This window comes from Cupressus sempervirens, chromosome 1 (genome assembly GCF_028749045.1).
Source record: "Cupressus sempervirens isolate cs-2001-9-10 chromosome 1, ASM2874904v1, whole genome shotgun sequence".
Taxonomy (NCBI): Eukaryota; Viridiplantae; Streptophyta; class Pinopsida; order Cupressales; family Cupressaceae; genus Cupressus; species Cupressus sempervirens.
The window spans coordinates 304,340,826-304,360,966 of NC_143118.1; the positions used below are offsets into that span (position 1 = coordinate 304,340,826).

Below are 20,141 nucleotides of genomic sequence, written 5' to 3' on the forward strand. Positions count from 1 at the left end.
TACTAGACCAACTGCATTTTCTATATCTAGTTTAGTGTAAGTCAGATATTACAAACCTCCAAACATGGATTTGTATTTCTGCTCAACTGCAGGTGTCTCATCTTTACTAGATAACTTATGACCAATTATCATAGGTGTACCGATAGGCTTTCAACTTTCCAAGCCAAATCTTTTCAACAAGTCTTTCAAATACTTAGCCTGTGATACGAAAATACTATCACTCTTCTACACAATCTATAAACTTAAGAAATATTTAATCTCACCAATCATACTCATCTCAAATTCATTCTTCATTTTATTAACAAATTTGTCACTTGCTTCATCGTTACCTTCAAAGATTATGTCATCCACAAATATCACAATAACCAAGAAGCCATCTTCAATTTCTTTCAAATATTTATAAATTACTATCTTCTGTACCTTTAGCAAATCCCAATTTTGCCAAATACTTGTCTAAACCGCATACCAGGTTCTAGGTGATTGCTTTAGTCCATACAACATTTTCTTCAATCTGCATACCATGTCTTCTTTTGCTGTCAAAGGAAATCCTTCAGGCTGCTCAATGTAGACTTCTTCAGGTTCTCTATTCAAAAATGCTGACTTTACATCCATCTGATATACTTTGAACTTTTTACTTGTTGCATAAGCCAAGAACATCCTTACTGCTTCAATTTTGGCAACAGGTGCAATTGTTTTTTCATAGTCTATACCTTCTTGCCGTGAATATCCTTTACATACCAATCTTGCTTTATTTCTCATAACCTCACCTTGTTCATTTATCTTGTTTCTAAAAACCCATTTAGTTCCTATAACATTCTTATTTTTAGGTCTAGGAACCAATTCCCATGTCTCATTCTTCACAATCTGATCTAGTTCTTCTTTCATTGCTTGAATCCAATGATCATCCTTGCATGCCTCATCTGCACTCTTTGGTTCAACTTGAGTAATCAAATACAATTTTTCATGTACTTTGTTTCTTGTTGTACATCCTTTTTCTTTGCTTCCAATAATCTTATTAGTTGGGTGATTCTTTGTCAAATTATTGTTAGGTGTAGGTGTTACTCACTCAACTCTTACTTTCTCCCTAGGCTCAGATCTTGGCTCTTCTCTCTGTTCCACAACTTGAATGTCATTCTACAAATTATTTTTAGTTTCATAAAACAACTCAACATTCTCATGATTAGTCTTAGAATTTGCTTCTTCATCAGAACTGTAGTCATCAACAATAGTTACTAAAGCGATCTCTTCTATTACTTCCTCTTTCTCAACCAATCCAAATTCATCATCTTCATCATCACTATCATTCAAGAACTCTTCTAGTCTTGCAAAAAAATTCTCATCATCAAAAGGACAATCCTCAGACATTCTTGACTTGTAAGGCTTTCTTGTCCTCTTAACTCTCTTAGGACATCCAGATGAAAAATGACCAAATTCTTTGCATGTGCAATAGATACAATTTTTCATACCATCTGATTTTCTTTTCATAAGCAAGGCAATTCCTTCTTCGATCTTCTTGCCTTCTTCGGATATCTTCACTTGTGCTTGCACTCGATAAAGTAGGTTTATTCTTTTGTATGCAACAAAAAGATTTTGGATCTAGAAACTCAATATTATGTTCTATACATGATTTTGATAGCTCACCAAGGAACTCCATCTTCTGAATATAAAAATTAACTCCATCAAACTTAGGACTTCCTTTTCTGAGTTGCCTTGCTATTGATCTCCTTAATCTGTTAAGCTTTTTTTTTAAGGACCTACTGCTCTGATACCAATTATTAGAAAGTAAAGTCCACCAAGATAAGTAAGAGGGTGGGGGGTGAATCAGTTATCAGACCAATATAAATTTTATCTACCTTAAGCATGTGAACAATATAATCAGCAACCATAAGAAGATACACATACGCAATAACACCATATTTGTTAATTAGGGAAACCCTTGATCAGAGGGAAAACCTCGATGGGGATTGTACCCACAAAATGATGTACTAATATAAAAGTACCTTGTAAGAGGATGGAGTCTGTTAGGAGCCAATGAAATATATTCAGTACATATCTGTCCTTGTTAGGAATCTTTGAATCCTTGTTAGGAGATTCCAACCCTGTTAGGAGTTGTGGAAGGCAGATGGACCCACTGTCCAAACAGCTTCAGGGGCAAAACCACCAAACACATTGTCCAATTGGTCTCTGTATTATTCCTTTCAGAATAATAGAAATGAAATTGAACTCCACAACTCAAACTCTCTCTGTGCTCTTACTATGCCAAAGCCACATCAAACTCTTTCTTAGGTCTCAATACCAGATCTTCAAACTCGCAACATGCTGACTCTTTCTTAGGTCTCAATACTAGATCTTCAAACTCGCAACATGCTGATCCCTTTGATCGCTTACACGCATTTACCAACTTTGCATATCACTTGCACATTTTCTCACATTTGTTGCACACTTCACCACAAGGAAAATAACCTTCCTTTATACCATGTCCTCAAAATAATTCTCTGAGTCGGCCTTGATGCTTTCCCAAATAATTATAAAAGGACCTCATTAAGATATTACAATTCGTTACATCTTTTCGCAATTACAAAACATTGTGGCTCACAGTAAATACAACTTCTCACATGTGCAACCTCTGACCTCACGCACTGGTTGACATCATTATCAGCCAAAGCCACATCAATCTCTTTCTCAAGTCTCAATACTAGATCTTCAAACTCGCAACATGCTGATCCTTTTGATCGCTTACACGCATTTACCAACTTTGCATATCACTTGCACAATTTGAACTTGCACATTTTCTCACATCTGTTGCACACTTCACCACAAGGAAAATAACCTTCCTTTATACCATGTCCTCAAAATAATTCTCTGAGTCAGCCTTGATGCTTTCCCAAATAATTATAAAAGGACCTCATTAAGATATTACAATTCATTTCATCTTTTCGTAATTACAAAACATTGTCGGCTCACAGTAAATACAACTTCTCACATGTGCAACCTCTGACCCCGTGCACTGGTTGACATCATTATCAAGCTATCTACTGTCACTATCTAACCTCGCTCATCACGATTATATCCCTATTAAGAGATACAATCCAAACATCAGAAACTACTTTTCAGGTACCCTGTCTGCACAGTGTCCTCTATAACTCTTGAATAACTCTCGCATGTCTTTGACTCTCTGTACACGTACTTGTCCACATCATTCGGACACAATGTAGAACATACCCTCAACTGCACTTGATCTCATCATCAATACACAATCCATACGACTTCGTTCTCTGTTTGTTACTCTGCCAGTCTTTACAAAAACAATACTATGTTGACATCAATGAGAAACACAGTCATGAATGCAATATGTCAATTTCCTCAATTGTTTTAATAATGCTTAGGACACTCCCCCAAAGGAATACCATCAACATTCATGCTAACAACATCGACTTTGATGCATTGTTATGTATGCAATGAGGTGGAAGAAACCACCGTGTCACCTACAATATTCTCCTCAAGGACTTGATAACAAATACAGAGGCAAAATCACCTGATACAAAAGTGTAGCGTCTACAAGAGCTTGCATAAAGGTATTGTGGTTCTTTGTACGTTGTGTGACTATAGGTGAGCAGTAGAGCACGGTGCTCTGAAATACCATGTGAAAAAAAATGTGAGGAGGATGTGCTCTTTTTCAACGATAGTGTCTTGTTTCCATTGTGGATACCCGTGTTACATGCAGCAGAAAGTTTAAGGTGTTGTAATGTTAGATTGGCCTTGAACCGTGAACTCTAGAATTCCAAGTAACAATTGAAAGTCTATGCACAAGGAGTGAGAGTGTCTTGTGCTTGCTATGTACAGAGCAGAGGCAGAGGTGAAGTTGTACGACATGAAGAAGTGATGCAATGTAGGGAAACAAGGACGAATGAGCCACAAAGAGAAACAACATTTGATGGACAACATAGAGTGAACGCTATCTGGATCTGTGCAGTGGAAGCCGGAGGAGGATAGAGCTCAACATGAGCAAGCAACACACAGGGACGCGTGAGACAAAAATATATTTAATTTAGTTTGCTTCAGAAGCATGTATGCACAAATGACTAGTTTTGTAGAACTCTAATACAAAAAAATTGTTGGGACACAAAGGCTAGGAAGTCTTACATGATACACTATGTTAGATAATAGATATAGGAATACGAACTCGTGTTACTTTATTAGCTAGCATAGATGAGATAAGATAAGATGAATTTATTAATGTCCAACAATAGACCACCAAAAGGGTCTGAGGGATTGTAAGCTTACAACCAACAATTGGAACACCAAACGGCGTCCAAGAGAGAGCGAGCAAGAAAGAAAAAGAAATATCACCATGACAAGGATTAGGGGTCCTTCCTTTGGCCAGAGACAATGGCGTAAAAAAGGTAATGATAAGCTGATCCTTTGGCTTGGCACTAGGGGAATAAGAGGTGCAGAGTGTGGTTATGGAGTTGCAAGGTCTCCTGGAGGTAAAGTGTAATGCATCGTTGATCTATGAATTTGAAAAAAGATGAGAGGACTTGCGCCAAAAATGAAGGTCTCTGTTTCCGCCATTGCCAAGGTACTCAACTGACAAATCCGATCCTCTCTATCAATATAATGATTAGTCTAAATCTAAAGCTAGTGGGAGCCAACTCTAAAGGAACCTAGAGACATATGTAGGGCGTGGCTCCAAGACCGAGACAAGTAGCCTGGACATGCAATAATCCCATCCTGGATATCCAAAAAGTGCCCAGCATAAAGGCCATTTACGGACGTAACCCCCAGGAGGGTTACTTCAGGTTGTGAAAATGTACTATCTATAAAATCAAATCAGATATGCTAGTTCAACTCTTGTTGCAAGGGGAGGAGGTGAATGGGAGCATCCAACGAGAATTGAAAGCTAGGATGATGGTCAATCTCAATCCCGATTAATCTCTACAGAATAGTGGCCCAAGCATACCAACAACGGGTTCTAGTAGCGAGATTTGAATTAGTGACAACAAGTGAGGAGAAATAAGCCAGGTAGGATTATTTGTGATGGCCATCTGTGGAGTCTGCAAAACCACAAAGATGGTGTAGAAACCAAATTAGATTAAAAATGGCCCCAAGTCAGAAGGGATGAGCTTTGAACTCTACAAGAATAACATTGTGCGGGGTGGATCGATGGCATCTGATGGTACGTCGAAGGAGTAGAGTCTGGACCTGCTCAATAGTCCGAGTCTAGGAAAGATGGCTCTAGGAAAGATGGCTCTTAGACCACATAACCATATAGCACTATTGGTCTGTCTAAGGAATCTAGGAGGGACAACTTAAATGTAATATCCTAAAAGCTTAGTTGCCAATTCATGAAACGAAGCGGATTCGGGCACGTAAATTGAATTTGTGGATTTGGGAGTTTTTGTCCCAATTATGATTCGTGGAGGATTCCTGTGTATATATACATATATATAAATACACACACACACACACATATATAAATATATATAATAAAAGATGAGAGAAATATACATAATTCTAAAACTAAATCATTTCATAGATATATATACTAAAAAATGAGAGAAATATACATAATTCTAAAGCTAAATCATTTCATAGTATGAATCTATGATTCTAGTATGGATCTAGTATACATGATAATTGATTTGTTTTCACAATTATAAAGAAATCAACACTTTCACGTTGAATTATTGAATTACAAAATGAAATTATGATCCTTGAGGATCCTCGGGCTCTAGCTTGGATCCTTGAGGATTTGGGTAGGATCCTTGATTCTACCTGTGGATCCGTCAAGATCCATGGGTTGTGGTTCCTGACGGATCAACAGGCATAATTAAGGAAACTGCCTGGATCCTCAAAGATCCAAGCATGACTTTGGATCCGGATCGGATCCGAATCCGGATTCAGTTTGTCTAGGATGAATTCGGCAACTAAGCCTAAAAGTGATGTCTGAAACACCATCTCTCCAACATGGCAAGGGGGCCCAGCCATTGCTAACTTTGGACTGGAAGGTGGGTCTCAAGTTGAAGCAAGGTCCAAAAAGCTTAACCTCGAGTATGTATAAGAAGAAGCCTAGAGAAAAATGCTATGTACCTTCTAATTAATACCATATGATGACTTGTATTCTTGTACCATACTACATAATATTATTATATTTTCACAATCACTGCAACGTTTTATAGTCATTTACATGACAAATTATTCTCTCTATTGATGTTTGCCGACAAAAAATTATTCCCAAACCTATTGTTTGGAGTAATTTTACAATCTTGTTACTAACCCATATATCTACTCTCTAAATAAGTGCATACCAGGCACATGTGACAATATAAATGTGATGAACCTTGATTTATTTCTTTTCCTAAACCTTGCATACTTTGATGGCCAATTCTTTTTCTTGTAGAGATTATTATTATTCTAGGATTGTTGCATAATTTTGAGACCTGTAGTTTATTTTCATCCTGTAAATTCTTGTGATAACAATTAGGTGCAATTTATTGTGCAGAATTCGTTCATTGGTTATGATGTTCTTCACAAGCTTGCAATTTCTCAGCCTAAACAATATTTACAGGTTTGCATTATTTACAAATTATCTATGTTGGGCAGTGCCATCATTGAGCATTTATTTACCTGTTGAAGATGCTTGAAAATTTAGAAGAGTGTCAAAATATGAGATCGCTTGTGGTAGTCTAACATTTGAGGGTACTGTTTTCATTTTCAGTCCAAATATCCTGAAGGCATACCACTGGAGACAGTCTTTGTACATCCTTCAATGATTGGCATGTTAGATGCTGCTGCAGAAGATGCTATTGACAATGGGGGTTGGTAAGCATTACAAGGCATTGTGATAAAAAACAATGGACTAAGAATAAAAACTTGAACTGTGGCTAATATTTTTGTTTACTTCTGGTATACAGAACAAGCTTCTGAACCATTTTTTGTTTCTCTTTCTGATTAATCAATTATTCACCTGGGTTGTGATTTGTTTCCAAGATATGCTACATAACATGTGTAGTTTTTAATTGATTCATATTTACACAAATGTGTTTACCTCCTGCTATATCCTTGTTTACTGCTATTTAACATTTTGCTAACCTGATGGAACAAATCATTGACAGTCTTTCATTGATCAGGGAAAAGTCACAGGCAACATTTGTGATCACTGATCTTCTCATTTCAGAAACATATTGTTACAAGCTACTTAAATGCTTTAGTGAAGCCATGTTTAATGTATCCGAGTAAATTAAATTGCTTAAAGGGGATTATTTTCAAATGTTCAAACGTAAGATAAAATAAAAATATGACACTTATCATTTAGAGATTTGTTAAGAGTTGAAACAAATGAAACCTTACATCCCTCTGCCTACATGATTATGTCGTGAAAGAGCATAACAACTTGTATTAGGACTTTCGAAAATTACATAGACATTGAACAACAAACTGTGAAAAATTAAAACAGTAATTATATTTCCTAATTATCCAAGGTTAAACGGTAGTGCTCATCTGTAATTGTTTGCTTGGGAAAAAAATACAAGAATATAGAACTATAAATTTCTTAATTCAAAAGTATATTTGAAATTGAAAATAATGGCAGTTGGTTAATTAGATCTATTAGATTTCCACAATCCATGTAAATGAGATTTTTAATTTCTGGATTTGATTGTGTAGAGTTTTTTAAAATTAGATCTATTAGATTTCCCCAATCCATGTAAAAAAAACTCTACACAATCAAATCCAGAAATTAAAAATCTCGGTTAATTTCCAGGCATCAATTGAACAGAGACTAATGAGAATTCACATTTCTCACCAAAATAAATGAGTGCCAGAAAGAAATGACATTTCCCTCAATTTTTTTTTCAGATGCACTCTACACAAATCTTTCCGTTCCATTTACAGAGTCACATATATTTATAATGGTGAAGGTCAGAGCTATCCATGAGACAGGAAAGATAAGAATTATTCACGGACTTCCAATTCCACCAGCCAAGATAAATTTATGGTTGGTAGATGAATGGTCAGGAGTGATAGTTATGTGTTGGAAAACTCCACCACTTACTCTTAGGCTGTTGCAATAAATCTAATTTCCAACCTTTACAGTAAGTTTGAGGGAACATAGATGATATGACTGATAAGGTGTTCTTTCCTGTACCATCTATTCCCAGGTAAAAAACTCTACACAATCAAATCCAGAAATTAAAAATCTCGATTAATTTCCAGGCATCAATTGAACAGAGACTAATGAGAATTCACATTTCTCACCAAAATAAATGAGTGCCAGAAAGAAATGACATTTCTCTCAATTTTTTTTTCAGATGCACTCTACACAAATCTTTCCCTTCCATTTACAGAGTCACATATATTTATAATGGTCAAGATCAGAGCTATCCATGAGACAGGAAAGATAAGAATTATTCACGGACTTCCAATTCCACCAGCCAAGATAAATTTATGGTTGGTAGATGAATGGTCAGGAGTGATAGTTATGTGTTGGAAAACTCCACCACTTACTCTTAGACTGTTGCAATAAATCTAACTTCCAACCTTTACAGTAAGTTTGAGGGAACATAGATGATACGACTGATAAGGTGTTCTTTCCTGTACCATCTATTCCCAGGATTTTGCTCATCCAGATCAGTTGTGCCTCTCCTCTTTTTCCAAAAGACCAAACAGCTACAGCCATTAATCAACCATCATTTTTAAAAATATTTTTGGGTGCATGATGTCAAGCTCATGAGATGCTGGGTTTTATTCGTAGAAAAGACAATGATGAATCCTCATCTCATATGGATCTTATCTGAGTGATGTCTGAAAGGAAACGGAAAAATTGTATCTTATTTAAAAGGGATTCAAATATGATCTCCAAAACTTTCATTTCACATTAAAGTTAAAATTTCTATAGATGTGTGCTAGTTTATTTCGTATTGCTTGGTATTGTAATCCTACGTATAGCATATTCCTCCATGGATGTTGAAATGTATTTGCATTTTCAGATAATAGGCATACCTTTGCAGATTCCTAATGGCCTGGCCACTAAAATGTTTCTAGTGTATCTTGAAGTTTTAAACCTCTATGCACACTTCTCTTATTCTCTAGTATACCCAGCTTCTCCAAGTTGCAAGAAGCAGTTTTATAATATGGTAGTTGTGTATGCTCCCAAATCTGCACCCTGTGCTACTTGCAGTTTGTTGATATGGCTCCTTAAAAGTTTTCATCTTTAGCATACTTTATCCAATATGGTGCCCAGATATAAAATATAAATATTATCTTTCATGAATGAAAGGTTCAAGCTGAGATACAGTGCTTAAAGCTAAAATCAAAAGTAACCTTAAATAACATATTTGCTAATATGTCAGTTTTCACCTTTCTTTTTGAAATTTGTAAACTTATGCAGAGAAAAATTGGCTTCCATTTTCCTTGCATGTAGAAAGTATATAATTTGGTCCACTTTATTATGGTGAGTTTGGTTGAGCATTTTTTTTGTGGATTTTGAAATCAATTCTATATTGTTGGTATGTAGTGTTCCCACTTTAGCAGTTAGCCTAGTTCTTCATGGTCCCGAGGGCTAACGAAGGGTTTAAAGAGATCTTAGAGTGTTTTGGCCTTGTCATTTCTAGTTTGGGCCAAAATGGAGTTGATTTACTTAGTCTCAGGCATACTTACTATTTTTTAGTAAGTTAGCAGGAAACAAGGTAGACTAATTTTGGTGATTGAGTTTGATACTACTTGGTGAGAGCTTTCCGACGAGCTATCACTCATGCTATTCGGAGTCCGATAGCTAATATATTTTAATGCCTTAAGTATTATTGAAGTAACATTTAATTTAGTTGTAAAATATTAAAGTGTTACTTTAATATTAAATTTTATAGAATCTGTGCAAATCAAAAAGGGGTGCCTAAGGGAGACATAAGTGATTATTTTAATATGTTTTATATTGTACATCTTTTATCCCACATTGCCCATGTGAGTTGAATCAACTCTTGGAGAAAGAATAAAAGGGAGCGTTAATGGCTTCATTCGGCAAGTTGAATATGAGAAGAAAATTGATGTGTGAGTTGCAGATCTATTCTTGCATTAGAGGACGTCTATCCTCTCATGTGACATTCTAGACGTCATTCCCTTGGGGTTTGGCCTTTGGAATTCATTGCTATCAGCTTCATTAACAGATAGACGCATTTCCAGCTACAGGTGGATTGGGTGTTTGCTCATATCATTCTCGCTTCTTGTCCGATGCATATGCCATTATGAAGGGATGATTTTATGAGGGTCTTGGACTGATTGAAGACAGATTTTATTGTAGTAACACTGTAGCACGACACTATTCATATTACCGCAACAACAAGATGGGAAGTCATTATTGGAATATTATGCTATAATGCTGGAGTAATTAGTTAGTTGAAACGTTTGCTATGTATTTGGTTTTATTAGTTTGAAAATTAATATTATTTCAGTAGTAGTTCAATCTTCAATTTGCCTATTATTATAAACTCCTCCTTGTTCATGTTATGTGGTTTCAAATTTATGCAAAGACATAAAAACAAACAAACATTTTATTTCCGGAGCTATAAAGGGGTTTAAACGCTTTACGGAGAAATTAAGAGTTGGATGCAAATTATTTGACTAAAGTTCTATCAGCAGTTGGTTCAGTTTTTGGGCATTTCTAGGGTGACCATTACACGGTAGTTTTCTACCATGTTACTTAATCTAAATTTTTGACATAAATCTCCCTAGATTCCTCATGAATGAAATGCTAAAGATATAATAGAGTTCCCACCGCTGAAATTGAAGATTAGTTAGACAACATATCTTCCAAATCTTTATATATGTGTCGTACAATTCATACTTTTGACAAAATAAAAATGTTGAAGGAATACCATTTGTTTACAGTAGCTTCCTTGCTGTAATCTTGTTTGTGCTTGTGGATATTTAAGAGTCTCTGTAATGAAACAAATATATTGATGGAAAATATGTGATACTGTTGGTGCAAGGAGGAAAAGAAAATAACTAGGGCCAAGGGCACACCCAACTATCCAAACCACCTCACAGAGTAACACAATGGAAGTAAACAACAGAGAACAACACTAAGGAGAGAGAGAACAAAATACTTTATTGATTCATCAAGTAATTAGCACACATGCCCAACTGTAAGGCGTTTTGGGTTACGACCAAATACAAAAAAAACACAACTTCCTGATTCATGATCCAACTTCAAATTCGCACTTTCGGACACATATACACCCAGTTCAAAATCCTCTAAGTTCTACCTCCTTCCTCTCTAACCTAACCTAAGTACACTATTTATTCTTTCCAAAATGGCTTACAAAAGATTCTAGAACAATCCAAATTGAATATGAAAGTCGACTCCAACTAAGAACCCAAAACATAAACAACTCGGTCAATGAAGGAACACTTGGCCAATATTGGATAGCTTTGCACGCATTGGATAACTCAGCATATGATGGATAACTCAGCACACACTAGATAATTCGGTAGCAACTGGAAACTGGAACTCGGTAGCAACTGGCACTCGATAGTAATTGGAACTCGATAGCAACTAGAATCTCAGTAGCAACCTGGAACTCGGTAGCAACTAGCACTCGGTAGCAACTGGAACTCGGTAACAACTAGCAGAATGAACAGAAGTGCAGGATTACAAGGCAACCCAAGATGCTCCTGCATCAACAATACACAATGTTAATGTTTTATAGCTTTGGTCTAATAAACTCTAGTGAAGATGTATATATATATATACACACAAAATATTTTATTATTATTTATTTATTAGATAAAGAGATAATATATAATTTTAATGATTAATATCATGAATAGACATGTCCCTAAAGAGACATGTCTATTCATAACTCATTCTCCATATAAATATATTGATAGCTGGATTTGGAAAAGATATACCAAACACATGGCAATGCAATTACACTTGTGGCGATCTTGTTACTCCAACATGGTATCAAAGCCGACTGCAAATGTACAGGAAAAATATATTAAGATGATGAATGGAATAAATCAAAGCCTTAGGAGGATGAGCCTTTGTAAAGCTTCGGGAGAAAATTGTAGAGTAGATTTTTAAAGATAAAGTGAATAAGATATGAAATATAGAGGGAAACAAAACTTACCATTTTCTCCATCTTTTACGACAATAATCCCATTCGCATAACAGACATGTGACCACCATTGAATAGTAGCAGAAGAAAATAAAACAAAAGTATTAATAAGAAGACGAATATGTAATAAGCACAAGCATCGAAAGGAAAATGTGTACTATGGGTAGACCCTTTGATTTGACTTTGAAATAAATTTATACCTTGTGTTTGGAACAAATCACCGCAAATAAACGAAGGAGAAAATAGGAGTTGGGCCCTCAATCCAGTTTGCAACCATCTGATTTGGAATCGAATGGGAAGTCCAATCATATATATACAAACAATCCAATAACAGCTATGGAAAGAATATAAGAACAACCTCGTGGAACGGTGGCATCACAACTGCAGCAGATAAACCCTAGGTGAAGTCTAATAATCAGTAGTATGCAGTGGTACGAGGCAAGGTATGGTAATTGGAATAAGGAGCAAGCATTAAGCTAAGAGAACAGTAAGGAAACATGGACCCCACATTGACTTAAGGTATGATATAATGTTTACGCATTATTTGAATATAAGGTATTATACTTTTGTAGTATGGCATGTTATTATTTGAATATAAGATGTTTTATTTGAATAACTATAGTATGGCATGTTATAGTTATATATATAATGAAAGGAATGGTATTCAAATTGAATAATCTATCTTATTGAGAATAATTATTAAAGATATTATTATTATTATAAGAATTATGTGCTTGACCTTTTCCTTTGAGAATGTTATTGTAGGAAAAGGAAAATTGATTTCAAATTTAGAGGGAGATTGAGATTCAAAAGGAGCCTAACATTTCAATAGATGCAACCTTGAAAGAGAGGGAGCAGATAGAGGAGATGGTTCTATCAACCTTCAGTGATCTCCAATGTATTGATTAAGAGGGAGTAGACCATGTTGAAGATGGATTCTCTAGTAATCAATGAATTGTAGTAGTCAAGAAGATTGTGATTTCTGAATATTCTTCTAAACTATATGGGCCTATCTGTGTATATTATGAAGAAGTAATGACTTCCAAATGATTATCACTTGTAACGCGGATGTTTAAGTGGTACGCATTATCAGAATTCGAGTGCACATACCTTATAAACACTTTGAGTACATGGTGAATGATATGCAAATTGATGTTCAGGATGCCATTAGACAGAGTACTTGGTGAACATCAAATAAATTGACCTCAGGAGGCCATTATTCATAGTACTTGGTGAATATCTTGCAACTTGACATTTGGGAGGCCATTACTCAAAGGAACCTAGTGAATGTCAAATGAGTTGACACACAAATGTTGAATGAGTTAACATTCAAGAGACCAAAATGTCAAATGAGTTGATTTTCAAATGTCAAATGAGTTGCACCATAATGTCAAATGAGTTGACTTTTGATTTTCTTATATTACATTGAGGTATTATATGGTTATGTGTTTATCTTCCCTAGCCAAGAGGGAGTGTTAATGTTTTGTAGCTTCCATCTGATAAACTCTAGTGAAGATATGTATGTGTGTGTGTGTGCATATATTTAAAATATATGAGATGTACATATATATATATTATTATTTATATATTAGATAAAGATATTATATATAATTTGTATATATATAATTATAATGATTAATATCATGAATAGACATGTCCCTGAAGAGAATTGTCTATTAATAACTCATTCTCCATATAAATATATTGATCGCTGCATTTGGGAAAGATATACCAAACACATGGCAATGCAATTGCACAATCCTAGTACTCCAACACACAAGTGAATGGGATGAAAAACTATATGAACTGAATGCATATAAAAATGAGGGAATGCGAATGTAGGAATGCATACTCTCAAAGGTGGGTTTTCTTATCAGATTAGATTCCCCATGTGTCTTTTCTTTGGTATGATGAGACTAGAAGCTTGTGTAGATATGGTTTCGTAAATGATTCCTTCATCCAGGAAGTTTTGGAGCTCCCTTTAAGTGAAGTGTGAGATATCTTATCATCACTATCAGAGCTGTTCCCAGCTTCTTTTTCTTCTACTAAGGTTGCAATGGCCTTCATGGGGTGCCCTCTGGTATGGCTATTGGGGTTTAACTATTGACTTGGGTAGTTTTTTATGTCACAATGACCACAATGTTCTTGATATCTTTATTGCCCTTTGATGTGGCTCGTTGGGTTTAGTTTCTGACTCGTTGTGTCTATTTATTTCACATTGTTCATAATGTTCTTACCATGTATGTGCTTGACAATTATGGTAGTAATTCTTTTAGCCTTTTCTTTAGGTTTGGATGCACCATTCTGAGTGGTAGGGAAGGATGGATTGTGGAGTTTGTTCTCCTCCTTGTTACCATATCAATGCAGTGAGGTTGGAGACATGTTTTCCAATGGTCTTTGGCTTGACCATCAAGATCTGCTTTGTTAACTGTATATAAAGTCCTTCAAGGGCATTCCGTCTCTGTATTTTGGTCTCAACATGCACAATTGTAATTGGATTATTTGCACCTTTAATTAAATGGTTTGTTCTTGTGCACTTTATCCTTGCTGTCACCTATAAAAAATGTCTTCTATCTTTTTCTTCGTACAAATGGGACAAAACTGGAATTTGTTCAGTTTCTGAAATTCCCCCCAGATGGTAGCAGGGATAAATTTCTTGAAACCAAAGAATGTGCATAATTTTACTAAATAAATGGGTATTATTGCTCACTTAGTGAAGGTTGACACATACCTCAAATCTGGAAATCGGGTTGCTGAGCTTGTTTGTTATTTTTGCTTGGACTCAGACTTGGCATCTAGACTCAGCAAATTGAAAAACCCAAGAAACTCGAAGATCTTTAAAGATTTAATATTTGTTTGAAGGTGGCTTGTTTCTTTTCAATGGATGTGAAGAAAATGTAAACTTTTTGTTTTCAAACATGTAGATTCTACACTCATAGGTGCTGATCATAGTGATAGTCATACTAGTGATTGCAGACATTATTTTCAGATGATGGCAAGACTAGAAGTGCTGACAGCCTATCAAAATGCAATACAAGTCTTAAGTGAAGTGAACACAGGGCAGGGAGATTTCATAAAAACATCATACAAAGCTTGTCAAGATGGGACCATCGAATGTACCTACAGAGATTGTCTGAGCAAAGGTGTATGAAAGTGATACAAACAATGGCAGGGAGGATAGGACTTAAAGAAGGTAATCATATAGGAAGAATAAAAAGAAGCAGTTCATTTGAAGATGAGGTCAATTGTTTTTGCCTTGAGTTATTGATTGAAATTTCACTGAACAAATTGGATATAATTAAGATTCTATGTCAGGGTTGAAGAGCACACGATTATACTGAGAGGGGGCAGTGAATCAGTATAATAGCAACTTTTGCAATTTTAAACTTTAATCCAAACAATTACTTTCAAATCTGAAATGAACAATTATTTATATGAACACAATAACACAATTTCTACGTGGAAACCCAATGCGGGAGAAAACCACAGCAAATAAATGCTTCCTTATAAAAATTGTTCTTTTACAATTTAGTTTATAGGCTCCAACCTACTAAAGGCTACAATGTAAGAACCCCAAATGGTTATAACTTCAACAAATACCAAATTTTTTTATAATTCAGTTGTTTGACATTTCATCAAACACTTTGCAATCAAGCTCTGATACCTCTGTAATGACCCTTCATGGTCGTAGCTTGAAATAACACTAATTTCCCTAATATCTAATGGTTAAACATCCTATCAAACACTTTTATAGCACCCTAGTAACCACTGTTAATGACATAGCTAGATGTGAACTATCATGCCACAATAGTCAAGCCAAATACTGAAATGATATTTGTAATTCAACTTGATAAATATCAACTTATAATTTATTATTCAAACCCCTAAAGTTACAGACATACACTCAACAAAGATAATGAGGAAATCTGCAATTACACTACTCAATAACAACAATGCAATTCTGGAATACACTTATAGGCAAACAGTGTACAAGATATAATAAGAACCTGATTTGATAATGTCAATGTTTGGCCATAATATCGAGATCGCAATCCAGATTGAAGTTGGCTTTATCCTTCTATCAATTCACAGCCTCTAGATGGAAATGACTTGCAATGTGCATGAAATTGTGACCCCAGAAACCTGATCTGCAGCCTTAAAACATTAACCCCAGGTCTGAATAACTGATTGACAGCTCAATTATTGAAGGTCCGGTCGAATTGGGCACTTCTAATTCAGTTTCCTATTATAGTGCATTAGAAAAAGACGGAAGAGAGATTAGATAGAAACTATCTAATATCATAATACCCTCCCATAATGGTCAATCTATCTTCCAAAAAATAAATTTGCATGTCCTCAAAAAGTGTAAAAGGTAGCCTTGGGATGATTAGCGAGGTCTACATGTTCTGCAATATTGGCATGTGGTTGAGACCCTCCCCACTTCTGTTGGTCAAAAGCAATGCGAGTCCTACATTTTTGGATCACATGACCAAATTTGTGCCAATAGTTGCATCAGGTTTACTTCTTCTTGGAGCTATTCTAAGATTGAGCAAATGACTGATGTGGGCCTTTATCCTTGTTAAAGGAGTGGGCAGAAAATGCTTGTTCAGGTGTTGTAGTTCATTCTGTCGAATCACTGATTGCCTTCCAAGAGAAGATTGGTGAGGAATGCCACGAAATGTTTTTTGATGCAAAAAACACGTGAATATTAGAAATGACACGAACTTTGAGGCAAATTGACAGAAGACCCAAAAAATTTGAAGAGACACCTAGATAAGAGCTCAAAAAACTCAAATAGAATCTGCTGTGAGATTTTGATTTCATTGTTTTGAAAGTGGAGGCACACAAAACGATGCACCAAGAAAAAAAAGAGACTAACCCAAAAAAAATGATCTATATATACAAGATACAAGAGAATGTTTCTATAACGAACAGGAGAGAGAAAATAGAAACATTCTTGTAGTGTGAAAAAGAATTAAAAAGAAAGTTTCCATAATGAATGGAAGGATTTTATGGAAACATTACAAAAAGAGTGACCATTAGAAAAAGATGGAAGAGAGCTTAAATAGAAACTATCTAATATTGTAATAGCGTGTAGTATGTACCTAGGGAATGCTGATAAAATACATATTTGAGAATCCAGTGTCAAAACCACTAGAAGACAATGTCTCTAAGTATAGGAGGAACTAATAGTATATTGGATAAGTTTCCTAGCAATATTTTCTTTTGATTTAATGTTTTGTTAGTAATTTCTTATTTTGGTGTCAAATATGGGCATCAAATTAATTTTGAAGGAGTTGCATAACTAGGAGTCTAGATTAGCAACATTCAAACAAATATGAACATATATTAGTCTGATTCTATTCAGGAAAGATGATTATCTCTAATCTTCAGGAAACTCCATATTTTTCTCTTAAATTCTGGATCTCCCAAAATGGAACCATGTAAAGTTTGGATAAATAGACATATTCCTCTTTCTGACTAATTATTACTCTTATCTATAACAGGTTTGACTGTCTGTCTATTTTGCCTGCCTCTTTTGGGATACAGGATGCTGCTAAGCTGTTAGGCTTATGTCCTTCTGTTCAGAAGGCTGTGAAGGTGATTGTATATTTAAAATATGGTATCTATATTTTTGATGTTGTTTACAATATAGTTGGATTTTTTATACATCTTCGTGGTATTCCTGAACTGGCTGGTATGCAGGGTACAGTGGCAACTGTTTTAGCAGATACATGTGTTGTCAGTGACGAATTTGTGAAGGTGAGTGGCATATCTTGTCAATTATAGCATTACACCCACATGACATACTATATTGATTAGCTGCAGCCAAGAACTTTTATTTGTATTTAGGTGCAGCTCAATGCATTTTTTATTGAACTTGGTAGATTCACTTTCAAGAACTATAAAGTATAAAGTAATCTATAATAGCTTTGAACTTCAAAATATGAGTTGCTTCAGCTTGCATCTTTTTCCTTTCAGAACACTCAAATTGTCAAATCCTTTAACTTCCAGAAAAAAACTGTTCTTTGTTTCTCTGTAGTGAGTTCCCTTTGATTCTCTACATAGTGTCTTTACCTCAATATTGCTTTACTTTGCCCAGTCAGTACAATATTATAAGCTACAATAAACAAATACTAATTCTTGTAGTCTAAATACCAAGATTGCTCTTTGACACGTAATTTTGAGATGTACATTTTGGTTGATTGTTCTGAGATTCCTAGGATATGGGATATTAAAGGCAACAGTGTTATCTTTGTTATTAATGCAACAATCATAGATGAAAATACCTGGGTAGCATCCTGGCTTTGCCGATGTGTATCACAACTACCAAGGAAAGAAAGTAGAATCCTCAGCTTCAGATGGTGTAAAGAAAAGAATGAACACCCTTTCAGTATCTCCAAGATTTTCTCTTATAAGTATCTTGACCATAGTTCAATTACTTGTGAACTGTCAAGTACTTGCATACTTTTTTTGTCGCTGATTTTTTAAAGTAAAAACTTCTGAGTTGCTGTGTATTTGCATGGTCTTTTTTTGTCACCAACTTTCCATATTTCCTCAGAAAATTCTGTGATTCGTTTAGGGCTGGTAATCAGTAAAATTTATGATTGAACTTTCTTGAGTACTCATCTAGCCTGACCCTAAGACTCACAGGACATGGACAGGATGTTCATATGGAATGATCTCTGCTCGGTTTGATAAAAAACTACTAGCTGATACTGAAGTTAATTTCGTCAAAAAGTTGGATCATAACCATGACTTGTAAATAAATAGGTATCACTGCCAGTTCTTTACTACTCATGAAATTTAATGCCGGAATATATTAATCATGGTCTCAACGTATTCATCCTAAGCAGATTAAAATCTGAACACAGACCTATCAATAACACTAATTTGCCTTCCAATAAAATAGAAAACTTAAACTACAGTTGGACATTGAAAAAGAACCAACATATATCATTTAGAATGGTATTTCGAATGGCAAGGGGGTACAGACCGATTCTGAGATTGCAGTCATGTATGAAGATATATCTTAATACCCACAGCAGTTGCAAACTCCTTCAAACTGGGCATGTATATCACCCGACTGTCATCACTGATGAAATCCCACCCATTATGTCGGGCAGTTTCCACTGAGTGGTCAAGCCGTAATGGCCTGGTATGACTGGCCCGCTTCCGGTTATAGGGAAAGTTGTGACTGAGACAGTCCCTCCTAGCCCGTTGTATGACCAGCCTGCTGAACGTGGGTGTGTAGAGACCTCCTGATGACGACCTGGCCCAGTAGTTTATGCAGCAGCCCGTAGTCTTCCAACTTTGAATGCCGCTATTCTGTGGCAACTCTCTTATCATGGGGTTATGAAAAACCAACTGCAGACTGCCTTCCGCATGAAAATATATACTGTAGAAGCTATTGCATTGGCCTTCCCTTAGTCTAATATTTATCTAGCTGATAACAATTCTGCCCAGATGCCTGAACTTCTAACTGTATTTAACCATTTTTTCCAATGCAAAAGAAACCTGTCTGTAGTTACTTCAATGACGGAACTGAAACTCTTGTCTTCGCCGATTTCTCTGCCCAACCAATGCAAACTGAATTGAGGAAGATTGGGGTGACGTCCAACTCTCTTAGAAATCTCCAGACTTGAGGGGTTTCATCCTCACAGTCTCAGGCCAATCACATTTAAGCAAGCAGAACTTATAATATATCTTTTCATAAATTCTTGTGTGTTCAAATCCCAATACAAGCTCTTCTTTTATAACCTCGAAGTGAGGGAAAACACAAGGAGCAAGGAATGTGGGATAAAAACACCATTTTCGTCTTGTAGTCACTTAAAGCCACTTTATAAAGTAAATAACTTTATAACATAAATTGACTTTATTCCGCACACTTTAATAAAGTTCTGAAGTATATAAAATTAAACCTCCATTGTGACTGGTAGGCAACCTGTTAGATAATGCGTTAATCTATTCGGATGTGGAGATAGATTAACTTGGTGCCAAAACACTAGCACTGAGAAGGGGACATGA

General features: G+C 35.5%; 1 protein-coding gene across 11 annotated transcripts in view; it reads left to right on the plus strand.

Moving 5' to 3' along the window:
• LOC149577320 (E3 UFM1-protein ligase-like protein) overlaps positions 1-20,141 on the plus strand; it is a 280,489-nt gene that overhangs the window by 80,151 nt on the left and 180,197 nt on the right. For all 11 annotated transcript variants that reach the window (XM_089823447.1, XM_089823448.1, XM_089823445.1 and 8 more), the window contains exons 5-8: positions 6,503-6,568; positions 6,719-6,822; positions 17,621-17,714; positions 17,820-17,876. In XM_089823447.1, the coding sequence (XP_089679573.1) occupies positions 6,503-6,568; positions 6,719-6,822; positions 17,621-17,714; positions 17,820-17,876 (321 nt within the window). The remainder of the gene's footprint in view (positions 1-6,502; positions 6,569-6,718; positions 6,823-17,620; positions 17,715-17,819; positions 17,877-20,141) is intronic.